The sequence below is a fragment of the Hoplias malabaricus genome, chromosome 18 (genome assembly GCF_029633855.1).
Source record: "Hoplias malabaricus isolate fHopMal1 chromosome 18, fHopMal1.hap1, whole genome shotgun sequence".
In the NCBI taxonomy this organism is placed as follows: Eukaryota; Metazoa; Chordata; class Actinopteri; order Characiformes; family Erythrinidae; genus Hoplias; species Hoplias malabaricus.
In genome coordinates, this window is record NC_089817.1 from 16,242,654 (window position 1) to 16,258,898 (window position 16,245).

Below are 16,245 nucleotides of genomic sequence, written 5' to 3' on the forward strand. Positions count from 1 at the left end.
ATCTCTGCATCTGATAATGCATTTCACTGCTTCCAATCAGTGTGTGCATTTCTACGACTTGAGAGGAGAATAGCTGGCATCTGTCATTTTAGGGTTGAGAACATGTATATGGGTCACAATAAAAAAGGACAGCTTGGTTTAAGTGAGCAAGTGTTCAGACAAATGCTGATAAAGTCTGACAAAAAATGGTCTGGAAAAATTAAGATTTGAACAGTGAAGGGGCAGAAGAGGCCTATTCCACATTTCGGAGACATTAAAAGGACAAATCTGAGAAAGAAATGATTGCTGATAAGAAACGAGTCATGACTAATTCATTTTATAATTTCATATGTTCTGTGGAGGCACTTATGAATCCTGGTATGAGATTAATGCACTCCAGTCTTTACTTCTGCTGCACTTTAAATTTATGCGTAAAAAATAATAATCATGACATCAGAGAAAAGGATAATCCTTAGAAAAATGTTGTCAGAACACATCCAAAGCTGTATTTAATCTTCAAACCTCCAAATATATAATCTTTATATATTTATAAAATAAAGTGACCTCCAAAAATGGCATCAAAAAAGTAATTTTAGCTCTGGTGTCATAATAGCCTAAGAACAAATTTAAAGTATTTCAAGGACAATATATAAAATGTTTAAAAATAATATTAAAAATAACATAGCCTGGGCAGAAACGTCAGATCACTTATGCTCTTATGTAGTTGGCAAATACATAAGATTACCTGAGTTAAATGCCACCAAATTAATGGCTTTTAAACATCTGTTCAGAGTAGTAGTCAAAAGAAATGAATGTTCATTTAAAACGTGAAATGTCAAGGAGTTTAGCAATTGTGAAGCTAAAATATTTAAATATTTCTCAATGGTGCCTGAGCTAAGTCAGGAAATGTCTTCGGAAGTGGCCCTGATCTTGACTTGTAGGAGGTGAGTTTATTCATATTGATAAGGCATAATTAGAGTGTGAAATTAACTTGAGCTGGATGTGTATCTACACCCTCACTGCAATGTTTCCAGTGGCGCTTGTCTGGCATTTGTCCAATCCACTATGCAAGCAGTAGCCTTTAGAGAAAAGCTCATTTGTTGATCCAAAATTTTAAATTATCATTTGACTTATTAGAATTTCATAGCAATTCAAACCCTATGGGGTTGTCCTTCTCAGTTCCAAGAAACATGAGGATTATCGAAGAGGAGCATATGCTGAGGCAGGAGATGACAGACCCAAGCATTTCTCATCCCGCCAACATGTATTCATGCCTGTCACTGTTATTTGCTAAGGACATCCTAGGGCCATGGCAGAAAATATTATGACAGAGACTCCTAAGAGGTAGTGGGGAGGCTATGAACTGTGACAGGTTTGAAAACAAGTTGGAGGCAAGAAAGATGCTAACAAACCTCACTCTGATGCCTCCTTGGTCATGGCACCAAAAAGCTGCCCTAACACCATGGGTGTTCTCCCAGGTCTAAGAAAGAGGAGACAGATGCCAGGATAGGCAACCGCTATAGGAGCTAGAACTCCCACCATATAATAATGCAGCAGTGTAGGCCAATGCTTGAATTACAGAATAAGCATTAACTTAAGTTGGTCCCCACTCAGTAAAATCCACCTCACGTGTCAGGGTGGAAGACCAAGTCTTCTTAGCCTTCTTAAATTCCTGAGCAGAGCCGGGCACAATATATTTCTTAGTTCACGGCTAATCCAAAGGGGTAGTGTCTGACCTCATTTCTAAGCCGGCAAGATGCTCTAAACTCCACATACACATCATGCTACAATTCATGCAAGGATGGGTTAGGGCTTGCCTTAAATGATGTAAAATGACGAACGGCTTGTGGACAGGGTCTTGTTCCATCAGGAATGGGAAAAGTTAGCAAAGGCCAGCAGTAGCCTTTATACTGTGGTGAGTTCTTCTAGAAGCAGCAAATTTGTTCCATTAAGATGCTGAAGTTAGGGGCAAACATTTGTTTCTCTAGAAAGTATGGATTTGGCATTTTGTGTATTATGGTGTGCCAGATTGGTAGCAACTATAAGACAGACATAGCGGGGCATGGCCTGATACTAGCTGGCTACATTCCAGTAATGCTGTATATAAGAAATACCAATTCCTCATAGCATGTCACTGCGCCTGTCTCTGCCTCCCTATCCATGTGCACCCTTTCATTTTTTTTCCCATCTACTAGTAATTGCTATTAGTAGTGATTGCCATTTATTTTGCTTTACGTCTGAAGTTGATGGTAACTACGGATAATAGAGTAGTTCCTTGCAGTTAAAAAGGATGCAGTTTACTTAACAGAGATTAAAAGTTCATCTAAAAACGTGAGCTGTAACATGTTTGTGTTTCTCTGTTTTCTTTTAAATTAGTTTTTATATTGCAGCTCAGGTGCTGGTATTAGTAACATACAGACAATAAATTATGGCCACCTTGTTTCTGAACACATCCCCTTAGCTCCACTGAACATACAGGAGAACTTGTAGTTCTACTATCACAGACTGTAGTCCATCTCTTGCTCTGCATTCATAGTTTGTTGTCCTTCAACGTTCAGGACTTCCAGAGGACAGGTATGATTTGAGAGGTGAATCATTTTCAGTGCTGTAGTGACACTGGTGTTGTGGTGGTGTTGTGTTGTGCTGGTATTAGTGGATTAACACCACTCACAGCCCACACTATTAGACACACTTACCTTATTGGTCCAACTTGTGGATGTAAAGCCTGAGAAAGTATCTTATCTTGCAGCACAGTTAGTGTTGGTCATCTTCTGGTCTATCGGTGGACACAGGACGCTGTTGACTGGATAATTTTTTGGTTGGTGGACTATTCTCAGTTCAGCTGTGACACAGTGGGGTTTAGAATCTCCAGAGGCACTGCTGTGTCTGATCCACTTGTACCACACGTAACGCCTCCAGCACTTCAGTGTCACTGGAGCACTGAGTGTGATCCACCAGCCAAATCATACCTGCTCTGTGGGCTTCTGACTATTCAAGAACAGGGTGAAAATGAGATACAATGTATGAAGAGCAGTAATGGAGTTCATAATCGTAGAACAAAAAATCGCTCCTGTATGGTCAGTGGCATTGAGCGAATGGTGAGTGACTGTAGAAACATGGAGATGGTCATAATGTTACAGCTGACCCGTTTGTAGCTGAATATCTCCTCAACCAGAATATTGTGAAAATATGATTGTGATTAACATTAAATTTTGAACATTTTTCTACAATAGATTTTAAGATTTGCACTTATTAAGTGTATTAGTCATTGTGATGAGCAAGTTTACTTAGACTGGAGCCAGTGAGATATTGATATTATCTTAGGAAGGACTCACATCAAGGTCAACAGATTTACTGGCTTAAGTCATGGGCTCACTAATATAAACAAACAAAGGTTAAGCAGAACCATGCTGTACAGCTAAACAGCTACAAAAAAATGAAAAAATGCCACCATCATCCTAAGCGCTGTGCTCTAGTGGTTTAACAGGAGCTGTCAGCAGTAAGAGAATTAGAGGCAGCAGTGCCTGAAGACGGCACGCCTGCCTCTGTTTGATAATGCCTTTATTAACAGCACCATAAACCACTCGAACTTTATGCGTGGCGCATGTCATACAGCACAGCTTCCCTCCAGGGACTTTTGAAAGCAGTGGCTTGCTCAAACGAATTAACTTTCAAAAATAAATTAGCACTGCTCTCCAAACATCTGCCTGTGGATTAACATGTTTGTGTTGGAGCACACTTGATGAGCCACTTCGACAGATATCTTCCTTCCTGAGAAATCAAAGTACTGGAGTATACATTTTTTTTTTTAGCTAAATTCAATATTAAGTGCAATAAATTAAGTTTAACCAGTGCCATTAATTTTAACTCTCAGCGGTGCAGTTTTATATATATATATATATATATTTTAAATCCCTGTCTAAACTTTGTGTGAGTTTAGGGATTACTGGGGAAGGAAGTTAAAAAATTAAAGATTAAGTGAGGAAAATGGCACTAGGATATTACACTGGGTGTAGGCTATTGGACATGGGAAATAGAAGGGAAACTGGAACAAACCTTTGTCCACAATTTAGTACGACGAGGTGCACCATCAACTACACGCTTTTGAAAAAAATTAAAAGAATGGAGTAGTCAGTACAAAAACAGTAGCTACAAATAATTGCCCCAATCACTCTCTTTCTGTATTCAAAAATTATAAAATTGTTTTAAAAATTAAAAGTAGGACTGACCCAAATAATCTGAATGATCAAGCTAAAGCCTCAATATAAAACAATTACTGATAATATATGAAAAATGTTTAAAAGAAACCACAGCTGGTTTAAAACAATCACAGCTGGTTTAACTTTAATCTTAACCTTGAAACTATAGCTTCTAAGGACAGAAAGTTAACTACAATGGACATTTATTTTGTTTATTAGGTTTATTTTTTTTTCATAATGATTTTCAGAACAATAATGTGGGTTATTTTCAGAATAATCATGGACTGTATAATGCTGTTTGGGCCAGCCCTAATTAATAAAATAAATAAATAATAGTTATTAAAAAATATAAATAAAATAGGAAAATCAGTTAAGGCAAATCTGTTTCACACAAATAATTTAAATATTTACCTAAAATAACCAACATGGCACTGCAGACACTGTGCGATTTAAGAAATGTTATGCATAGATGAACATAGAAAAGCATATTCAGCTTGCTTTGTTTGTGTTATTTATTATTTTTATAACACATGGCTATTTGTGAGATTCTAAGTCCAGTAAATCAGCTTTTGAGGATCATTTGTCTGATCATTCCAACACCCTTTGTTTGGGCCAGTTAATTTGTCATCATTCCCTCTTCACACTGTCTGTCAAACAACGGCTGCCGATGTTCAAATTTGGCTTGATCCTATACTGTAGCTTTTTTGGTGCCTGGCTTATATCGCACAGGGTATGCCTGGCTTAAGGCCCATTTTTATTATAATAGATAGCAAAGTATATAAAAAACACAAACTCCTCTGTCAGCAGCAACTTCAAGAGCACTAATTGAACTGCCTCACCTTTGTTGTGCCATCCTCCTTGAGGCTGATGAGGTCCAAGTCGAAGTCTTTCCTCAGTCCATCAGTCTTGTTAAGGATGATGCGTCCTGTCAGGCCATCCCACTGAGCCTGTGTTGTCCAGCATAGGGGAGACGAGAAGCATAGAGGAGATACACAGTGAGTCATTAAGTTCCATTCCAGACAGCTGGGTACATGGCTTAGAGCAAGAAAAAAGAGTCAAAATGTCTTAGCAGGATCAAAAACAAACAGTTCTTCTGTCCTATAGATTTTAATTGGCTTGGCTGGTCTGCTTGGCCAACTTTGTAGTGCAACAGAAAACCAGGTTACTAAAAAAGGTAAAGATTTCAGTTTAAGCTAATATACAGATCCACTAACTATTTAATATTAAGCTTAACTTTATTAATTATAGTGCAATTTGCATTCTGATCAGTTCATGTATCACCTTTAAATTATAAAACAGATTTAAATGAGCAATTTAAAGCAGTTCATATGGTGTGCCAGGAACTAACCACTCCAGCCAGTAAAGGTGAAACTCAGCATGTCTTTATCTGCACTGGTGCTGCCCTCCATATGAGCAGAAATCAAGCTAGTCCTAACAGACTGGTTCATGTTCTGTCACACCAACTGGCCATGATACCTTTGCTCCAACCACCTCTGTCACGTTCGCAGTCCTATTCCCTAACTCATTACTCTTCAGAGCAGGGGGCCCAAATCCTGTCCTGGAGGGCCACAGCACTGCAGAATTTGATCCCCGAGCTCCAACGTGTTGGTTTCAGCTCATGAAGGATTTGATAATTAGCTGCTGAGCTCAGTTGGGTTAGAGGAGGGAAAACACTAAACTCTGCGGTGCTGTGGCCCTCTAGGACTGGACTTAAGCACCCCTGCTCTGATCAGTAATGAGACAGGGAGCAGTGCTGAGATCCAGACAGAAAGTGTTTCAAATCTGGGAGATTTTTCTGGAAGAAAGTGACCCAGAGAAATACAATGTCAGATAACAATGTACGGTACAGGTACATTATTGTAACTAAAGGTACAAACAGTGGTGTTAAAGTCCAGTTTTGTTTCCTAAAGGTACATTACTTTCTCTTCTACAAAAGGAGAGGTGAATATTTTAAGACTTCATTATAGAACTGTGTAAAATAAAAGAACATATAAGAAAGAGGATGGGATGTATGAAATCGACACATTTTTAAAATCTACAATTACAGAATAAGGTACCCCCTACTTAAAGGTGACATTTATAGTTAAAGGAGACATTTATATAAAATTCAGGAGACGTTTCCTTACTGTTTGCTAGCTCTCCAGTCTGTTTACATGCTCAAAACTGGCTTTCTCTCTCTCTGCTCATGGCAGAGGCAACTGGAGTTATTTTAGACAATGCAGAGAATTCCAAACATTGAAAAGAATGAACTAAAATCAGGATAATGCTCTATTCCTGCTCCACAGGTGGGAGATATAGGCTTATTTTTGCTGTTTCGAGTCACTTAAGGTGGAAATATCTCCAAACTCGGGAGATGGCTAACTGCATTGCCGAAAGTGCTACAAATCTAAACAACTCCAGTTAAAAATTAGTTTCTGTGGTAATTCAAACTGCAAATAAAAACTTACAAACAAGTTAAACTTCATCCACAAACAAACAACAGTTGTTTTTCACCTCAAACCCACCGTTCCACCTTAAAATATGTGGCGCTTCTGAATGTAAACAACCAAAGAGAACTGCATTTCCCCACAATCGTAGACATTCCATTTAAAGGTACAGAATTTGAATCCTTGAGGGTTCCACCACAGTGAGAATTTTTCAGTGAGTATAGGACACACATGATCAGTTGTCAACATTTACCAGATATGTGGATTGAAACTGTAATAATGTAAGTAAATTTACAAACCCTGGGCTTGCCTGTACTGCCAAATTACATCCAAAGAAGGCACTGGAATTGTCACTGAATTTCCTCTAAAATATATTTGTTGTTAATTTGCAGTAGAGGAAAAGAGGGTACAATTCATGACAATGCTCTTTGAAATATATTTACCTTCAGAAAAAAAGGGCCTAGTGTGAAAAATCTGTCCTCCTTTTTGTGCAACAAAGCTGATGTAAATTAACTAAACTTCAGCAGGAAAATGCAGTCTTGCAAGGCAAAGTAAATGCTGTGCCATGTAATCTGCACAGCAGTTAGCATATGCTGGAGCCCTCATGCCCTAAATCAAGTCCAGTACATTAGTCAGTATTATAGCTCAGTGGATAATCCGTGGAAAAACCCCCTCACAACCTCACAATGCACAGCTAAATGCCTTAATGGTGCTGTAATTAAGTCTTTATGGGTCATTTAAACATGGCATCTGGAGTCATTTTAATCTTAGTTGAGAGTCTCTCTCTCTCTCTCTCTGTCTCTCTTCCCCCCATATGTTACTGGCTGAAGCTCTGTTGTGTTCTGCCGGTCAACACTTGGCTCACCCTGTTCTCCCACCCACAATTACAGCAAAGCGATAAGACCAATTAAGTGGTAACTCACTTATAGTGTTTTGTCAAATTAATTTTTAACTCTGTTTAAGTTCAGAGGACAGTTCTATTAGCTTGTGACTCAACAGCAGTAAAGTTCAATCAAATTTAGTGGTCTCTATACTTAAAGGGCTCAAATTTAATATGCTATAACCTTGTTCATGGCAGTATTCACTGCTTTAGCAATTTATTTTCTAAGATACACAACACACACACACAAACACATATATATATACATTTTTTTTTTGATCCCTCATCATAGCCCATGGCCTACAGGACCTAGACCCTCTCAGTTTGAGTGCAGCCTTCACAAAGATGACTGACTGCTGTAAATGAAAAATCTCATCATGGATTCTTTTCACTGGCTTCCTGTAGCTGCTTTTCAAAGACTGATATGGCCTACAGTGGCCTACAAGCTACAAATGGACATATCATACTTGATGGCAATGATCAAAAACTGGATACAGCTCAGATTGACCCACCATCTTTCAACATATATACCAGCATTAAGAATTTTTTCTGTCACGACACCTGAATTAACGTTTTTGGGTGTCTGAATCACGTGCTGTTTTCAAATGCCGACTGAAGACCCATCTCTTACAACAGGTGTAATTAATTAAAATTCATTAAGGTCCAGTTAAAGAACATTTTCTCAAGCCAAGGTCCGGAAATAATTTCCCAAATGATTTGTCTTGCAGTTCACTTTACTGCATTTCCATATCCAGCTATGATTGGCTCTTTATGCTGGAGGGCATTTGTAAACAGAATCCATTTTCAACTGGTAATTGTACACTTATTAAAGTTTCGGGTTTTACCTCACACAACACTGTTGTCACAAAAGTGTCCCAAAGAGCTTTTATCATGTCCCTTGGGCTATTTTTACTGGCCACAGGACAGTGGTGTCTGGAGCCTTGCCTTGTATGTGTCATTCATTCGATTTATCATAATGCACACATCTAATTGGCTGAGTAACCTCACGTGTGATATGCAGAAATGCGTGATTAGTCTGAGTTTCCTGGAATGCTTAACCTGAAATGACTAAAAGAGTCACACCACTTAAACACTCTGGTCAACATTATGCAGCTCTTATTAGTTACAGGTCCAGGTCTGGATAGGACAGAGTCTGAGTCTGTACCAGGACCATGATCCACCGATTTGAGACCCTTACAAGAATACTTAAATCAGCAATTACTCATGAGATTTGATATTTAGGCAAAGTGTTGTATGTGAGCATTGTGTATTTGGAACCAAACGTACGGTCTTATGTATTTGGCAGCATCTAAACTTGATGCATCTTTTGGATTCTATAAAGAAACTAGCTGTGGATAATAGAGGCCCACATTTATAAGTGACTCTGGATAAGTGCATCTGCTAAATGCCTTAAATGGAAATGTATTACAGAATGAACATAAAGTTGTAGAGTTCTTGCACACACGTGCCTGTAATTCCATTTTTAAACAAATTACAGAGACAGTAAATGCTCTCATGTCATCTCCAGTACTCTACCCCATCCCTACTGCAATGCTAACATAATCCAATGCCATTACCAGTGAAGTCACTGGCAATAAGGCCAGTCAATTTCAATATGTATATACAGTTTCTAATTCTGCTTCTTTGTGTCCGCAGCTTGTATAAATTGGAACTGGCAGCTGTGCTAGTTTCTAGAACAAGGAATATATTGAGCTCCAGCAAGATCATCCATATAAAGATAATAAAGTTGAATATTGGAGAAAATGCAATGAGAAAATATTCCACAATATTCCACCATTTACACAAGACATCTAATATTATCCCTAGTGCTGTAAATAAAAGACACATCTGCAGTTAATTACCCTTTACTCTCAGTGGTCTGTTGTTAGAAGCTAGGCAGTTCAATGTGAGATCAGTTATCATGTGATGTAGTTAAAATGTAAGATAGCTGCAGCGAAGCATGTTAGTTGGCTAGTTTGTAGTTTTCATCCCCATTATATAAATGTGTCTGGGGCATAATGTACTCAGGGTCCCCTTAAAACTAAAACTCTGAATAAGGTGCTTATACAAATTTGTTACACACAAAAAAACTAATAAAACACTGCATCTCAGTCTTCATTAATACTACAAATGAGGACTCAAATAATATGTAACAGTTAAAAGTAATTACAAGTGTACCAATTAAGTAATGATACAATTAATCATTTTAAAAACTAAATACAGAGTATTGGCGGCACGGTGGCGCAGCAGGTAGTGTCGCAGTCACACAGCTCCAGGGACATGGAGGTTGTGGGTTCGATTCCCGCTCCGGGTGACTGTGAGGAGTTGGTGTGTTCTCCCCGTGTCCGCGTGGGTTTCCTCCCACAGTCCAAAAACACACGTTGGTAGGTGAATTGGCGACTCAAAAGTGTCTATAGGTGTGTCTGTGTTGCCCTGTGAAGGAATGGCGCCCCCTCCAGGGTGTATTCCTGCCTTGCGCCCAATGATTCCAGGTAGGCTCTGGACCCACCGCGACCCTGAATTGGATAAGCGGTTACAGATAATGAATGAATGAATACAGAGTATTGCTCTCTAACCTTTGATTAAACTCAATACAAATATAAAACCAGAATAACAAAACATGCAAATCTTTTTAAAGTGTCCAAAGTATACTACTCAAAAAAGAAGACAGTGTCTATTTAACAGCCCTGTATGCACAAGATTCAGCTTCTTATTTTATATCATAGCTGCTCAAACTTTGTCTTTATCATTAAATTTTGAGACAATGTAGATGGCAGTTGTTTAAAAAAAACACAAAAACAAACAAAAAAGACAATTAACAAGAGAATAAAAATGGTAAAATTTGAGATTTTAGGTTTGTTCTGACTACAAAAATAAACAGTATCACTCTGCAATCTACCCACTTTTGCCTTAATAAGAAAAACAAGAAGGTAGATTTTAATCCATCACTTTAAGTAATCAACACTACATTCCCCTCTATTTATCACCGGGCAATTCTCAAGTGTTTTCCATCTATAAATGGCTACACTGCATTTCCATGTGTACCACAATTCTAGAGCTGAGTAATTTCAAGTGAAATGTTTCTGGAATAAAACCAAGGTGCAAGCCTGTCACCAGAGTACACTAAACAACCTAACCCGAAATGTGCTGAAGGACCACTCAGCCAGGAGAGTACTTCAGCCTAATGCACCTCCAGGAACTCATTTAACAGTCATCTTTCATGTGATGAATTCCCAGAGCAGAGAGAAAGCACCCAGGCTCTAACACGGACAAGGCCATAGAGGTATATTCACCTGCGGCAGGCTGGAGTATGCTTCCAGTCTGCTGGGACATAAAAGGATCAAACTGCACATTTATCAAAGCCCATTTTCTGCCTCTACATTCTGGCCCGTGACAAATGTCTTAGGCCTCATAAATACGTACATATCCTTAGGAGCCTACGGGTGATGCCAATAAAAAAAAAAGCATAATACATCAAACGAATAAAGTTACGGATCGATAAAACCACTCATACAAAACATTAAAACCAATATTACAGAGCTATAAATCATTTATGTGCTGGGTAAATGATAATATTTCATTATGTGAAATGTGTACACTTGCCAATGGAAAAATTTGGAATTAAAAGGAAAATTTGTTGAGAAGCTTTGAAAGAAGAGTGTAATAATGGACTGGAGAAAGTGATGAGTGAAGTGATGCATCTTCTTTTATATCACTGTGATTTCTTTCATTCCAGACAGAACCAGCAGGCAGCAGAGTGAATGAGAGCAGGTGTTTGTGTGTGTGTGTGTGTGTGTGTGTGTTTGTGTGAGGGAAGCATAATAGGCTCACCTCCTTGAACAGGTTCATGAAGCGAGGGCCGTACCTCCATGGCTTATGTCTGTGACACTGCAAAGAGCTTACTGTCATCTGGCTGGCTCTCTGAGATGCCACGGCAACCATGAACACAGCATCATACATGAGAGCCGCTGCCGTCTGCATAGGAAAAGAAAAGCAGGTGTTCAATTTTACTCAAATGTTTGGACATTGTAGTTATATGTTATATGTAGTTTATAATGTACATAGTTTAAAAATATAAAGCTATGGATAGTTACAAAATATCTGTATAATTACTTATAAAATATTCCATAACTTTTGTCACATTCCTTTCCCTAATTTGTTCTTTTCTGCAAATGAATAAAAATACAAAGTGTTCTTATTTTCACTTAGAAATATACAAAATGTGATTCCACTTGGAGTATAAACACTTTCACATATGACACTTCACGTAAAATACTAAGGGCATAAAGCCTGATGTAATATACATTCATCATAAAAATTATTATGACACCTCAATATTACAGAAAATATTGAAGTGGTCTATGAGTGTGAGTCATTGCAGTAGGTGGGAAAAGAAAAATGTTTTCCAGTCAGTTTTCCAAAGCGGTAGCATTCCCTCTCTATAGCCTCCAACATATAAAAACACAGGAGGAGTGAGATCCACAGTGCATTTTGGGTGGCTGGAAGGATCCTCAGCAGCGTAGCTTAATCCTCTATAATCATTTCAAATGCGAGAGTGAAAGCTAGGGGAAAGGCACAGGGGGAGATTTTGGATTGGGCCAGAATGGGGGCATGAATCAGTGTGAACGGCTGAGTTGAAAGCTAGTCGGTATGTTTTAGGATTTGCCTGTGTGGGTTGCTGCTGACAAGAGTTATTATAATTTTTTATTTTGTTTTGATGCTGCTTCCTAATTTAACCAAATTAGATCTATTTTTATATACAGTACACAAATTTGCATGCAAGAAAACAGTGAGCCTTCCATTTATTTTATAATGAAGTGCTAAAAAATACTTAATATATGCATTTGATTCACTGGTTTAATCATGATTCAATCTGATTTAAACTTCAAAGGCTGATGATACTTCTCTCTGCAGTAAACATATGCATCCTCAGCTTTGCTGAAAATACCATCAAAATTGTCCAGTTGTAGACAACTTTTTTGCAAGCTTAGCCAAGATTTGAAGCAGATTTTTTAAACAATGTCACATCAAACACAAACCTGCAAGGTGAAAACCTCAAAGCTGCTAGTAAACAGAGCTGCAGTTTCTGCTGTATAATTAATATGTGTCAACATATTTCAGTGTATATTGTCACAGGCACAGTACAACGTAAATCTATCCTCCAAATGTAGTGACCTTTATATTTTATTGTGTACTGTAAATGTGTTTAAATGGAACACTCTATTTACTCTTGTGCACATATGTAAATATATTTTTCATTAAAAAAAACAAAACAAAAAAAAACCTGAAGCTAGAGTGCATGAAGTTAATGCAATATATTATTATAATTTCAATGGAATAGGGTACAATTATGTTCCCTAACTAAATGTACTCAAACATTTATGTAAAATAATGCAATGTGTCTATAATTCATTCATTCTTTGTAACGGCTTTTCCAGTTCAGGGTCGCGGCGGGTCCAGAGCCTACCTGGAATCATTGAGCGCAAGGCTGGAATACACCCCGCCAATCCACCTACCAACATGTGTTTTTGGACTGTGGGAGGAAACTGGAGCACCCAGAGGAAGCACACAAAGACACAGGGAGAACACACCACACTCCTCACAGACAGTCACCTGGAGCGGGAATCGAACCCACAACCTCCAGGTCCCTGGAGCTGTGTGACTGCAACACTACCTGCTGCACCACCGTGCCGCTGTATCTATAATGAGAACTAAAAAGTATTTCAGTCTAATCAATACAGTTCACTTATATGCCTAATAAATGTGGCTCATAAACCTCAGATTCTCTTCAATTCTTACAGTCATCATGCCAATCATTAAGCCACTCTCAGGTCTGGGTGGGGCTAGCTGGCGTTCCATGCTCCATTTCTGAATAATGGATGCCACATAGGGGTTGTCCAGCTTCAGGAGACGGAATGCAGTCATGTTAACGCCACTGTAACGGTATGGCTCCAGGTCCAGTGCAAAGAGGTCCTACAAAAAAACAAATACAAAAACAAAAAAACACCCCAAACAAAAAAAAAAAAAGCTCCAAGTCAGCTTAAAATATAAGTGTGTGTTTTTATTTATTGAAAGCTTAAATTGACATGGTTTAACACTTCAACTTGGTTATATTCTTAAAACTTTCAAAGTAGGGCCTACACACACACACACAAAGTATGGCTTGGTGAAAGAGGGCAACTAAGACTGATATCTGAGTTTCCTATTTCAATATTAAAGCATGCTCTTATAAAATCTCTTAAGCATGGGTGTTTGAAGACTCACCAAGGTAGTAAAGAAGAAATGGTAGTATTCAGTCATCATTCCCATTGACATTAGCTATGGAAAAAAGAAAAACTTTTAGAGAAAAACAACTGCAGAAATGGCCACTTATTTATTGTAAGGCTTTATCTATTCTCAGTAATAGTGCATTTCAATATAGCTGTTATTCACTGCTCTAGGTCATTACTGCACACTGCTTGCTATGGTGAAAAAACACATCACTGAAATTGTTTCTTCCACTTGAGATAGACAAAAAAAGCATAAAAACATCTTCAGTAGAAGTTCACATAAATCACATCCGGAACATTTCATAACTCAAAGTTTAAGGTTCAAAAACAAAAGGGGCTTTGTGGACTGCACCTGTTTGAGCAACTCAGAAGCCATTTGGTAGGAGCAGTCGAAGATGACGTAGAACTCCTGCTCCTTCTTCATCTCCTTGAGCAGTGGGCGGGCATCACTGCTCCCTGTGGGCAGCTGCCGAATACGCACTTTCATGCCATTTCTGGATGGGGCTTTAATCAGCTCCTGCATGCGCATTAAGCCTGTTTAAGAGTCAACACAAAAGAGCGAGCACAAGGACGGCCGCGTTAGGAGGAAAACAAACTCATTACCGGCTGGAGTAGTTGAGAGTTTTTGATTTCCCCGGCGTGAAAGCCATAACAGACAGCGTCACCCACATTGGGGACACTAATCTCTTTCAGCTCTGTCAATAGACCTCAATCAATGGGTTCCTTCCCGCCTCTCCTCCTCTTCTTTAATCAAAGGACATGTCAGTGTCTAGGTGCAAAAAAAGGTGTGGGTTGGAAAAGTTGTTGCCTGATATCATATCTGAAGGACAAACTAGAGAGGAAACTGAACCAGCAGAAACAAACAGTAGTTCCTGTTCAGTCAAAGTTAGCACCTGAAGTAGAAACATAATGTGAAGGTAACCAGATATTATAGGGTTGAAAACATGTACCATTTGCACTTTTATGTAAAAGATGGAATGTAGGCTCTTTAAGCCTTTCTGCTGGACACACACACACACAAAAGTGATGCCTCATTAGGAAGGGAAATCACCTGCACTGCACTGTTTTACATGAAATGGTTTGGCCATTCATCTCTGCAGCTAATGAACCCCACTGTCACATCCAGATGGATAGGAGTATAAACCCAAGTGGTTTGCCTTAATGTCTGAACGTTTGAAGAGCTATCTTTCCTACCACAAGCAGACACTCCTTAAACATACCTGTGACTGTAATACTGGAGGTATAAAGACTACTTATTAGAACTAGCCTTCCTAATAATTCTGCTATTCTAGGTATAATAATAGGAATAAAGGAAAAGGACACTTGGACAGAACAAGAGACTAGTCGAGGAGTCTCATTCAAATCCTAATAATTAAATGTCAATATAGGCCAGACTTTCAAATGTCACATTCTTTTATTTTTGTCTGTTTTTTTTTTTAACTATGCATTCAAACAACCAGAAAAAAACGTGGTGAGCCCACAACAAACTAGCCCAGTCAAGCAGTGATGGATAAAACCATTAATGTTCATTACTGGAATTCTGTAACAAACTCAGTTTGTACAGATGAATTATTAAATAATTAGACAAATAAAAGAATGAATAAATAAACAAATAGCCAATGACTAATCCAACATTATGAATAATGGAAAAGGAGTGTCTCTCACACACAAAAAAATTCACCCAGAGCACACACAATAAAACAAATCATCAGTATGCTGTTATGAGATAGTATCTCGTAATTATGAGATACGTATTTCTTATTTAAGAGATATGTCTGTCTACATTCTGTCGGTAATAACAATTCTGGTCTGACACAGGAGCCACTGAGCCGTGGTTTCACTGATTTACGGCACAGTGACCAGCGATGATCCGTTGGTCCAGTTGTGTCTAGTTTGACGTCCATGTTATTATGTGTTTGGGCTTATTTTCCTGTAAAGTGGCCTAATCACAATGCCTATTTCACACACTGATATAGTATTACAGACAGAATGCAGAATGTCCTTTTTTTATGACATAATATCTCATAATAATGACACACAGAGGATTTTTTTTTATTGTGTATGGCAGCAATAGACTTCCATACCTAAGCTCCCCTAATGATTCTGTAATAATATTGGGTCCAAGATTCTGGCTAGAAATACATCCATCCATTATCTGTAAAAACTTATCCAGTTCAGGGTCGCGGTGGGTCCAGAGCCTACCTGGAATCATTGGGCACAAGGCAGGAATACACCCTGGAGGGGGCACCAGTCCTTCACAGAGCAAAACACATTCACACCTACAGACACTTCTGAGTCGCCAATCCACCTACCAACGTGTGTTTTTGGACTGTGGGAGGAAACCCACGCGGACAACACACCAACTCCTTAAAGACAGTCACCCGGAGCGGGAATCAAACCCACAACCTCCAGGTCCCTGGAGCTGTGTGACTGCGACACTACCTGCTGCGCCACCATGCCGCCTGCCTAGAAATCATAAGCGCTAATAATTT

At 38.7% G+C, this 16,245-nt stretch overlaps 1 protein-coding gene across 4 annotated transcripts in view; it reads right to left on the bottom strand.

Annotated features, from left to right (window-relative positions):
* grik1a (glutamate receptor, ionotropic, kainate 1a) overlaps positions 1-16,245 on the bottom strand; it is a 61,132-nt gene that overhangs the window by 16,402 nt on the left and 28,485 nt on the right. For 2 of the 4 annotated variants that reach the window (XM_066651046.1, XM_066651047.1), the window contains exons 4-9: positions 14,106-14,287; positions 13,749-13,802; positions 13,284-13,457; positions 11,316-11,459; positions 5,018-5,125; positions 4,036-4,080 (exon numbers count right to left, since the gene is read on the bottom strand). In XM_066651046.1, coding sequence (XP_066507143.1) covers positions 4,036-4,080; positions 5,018-5,125; positions 11,316-11,459; positions 13,284-13,457; positions 13,749-13,802; positions 14,106-14,287 — 707 coding nt within the window. The remainder of the gene's footprint in view (positions 1-4,035; positions 4,081-5,017; positions 5,126-11,315; positions 11,460-13,283; positions 13,458-13,748; positions 13,803-14,105; positions 14,288-16,245) is intronic. The other 2 variants (XM_066651048.1, XM_066651049.1) reach the window with 1 other exon arrangement.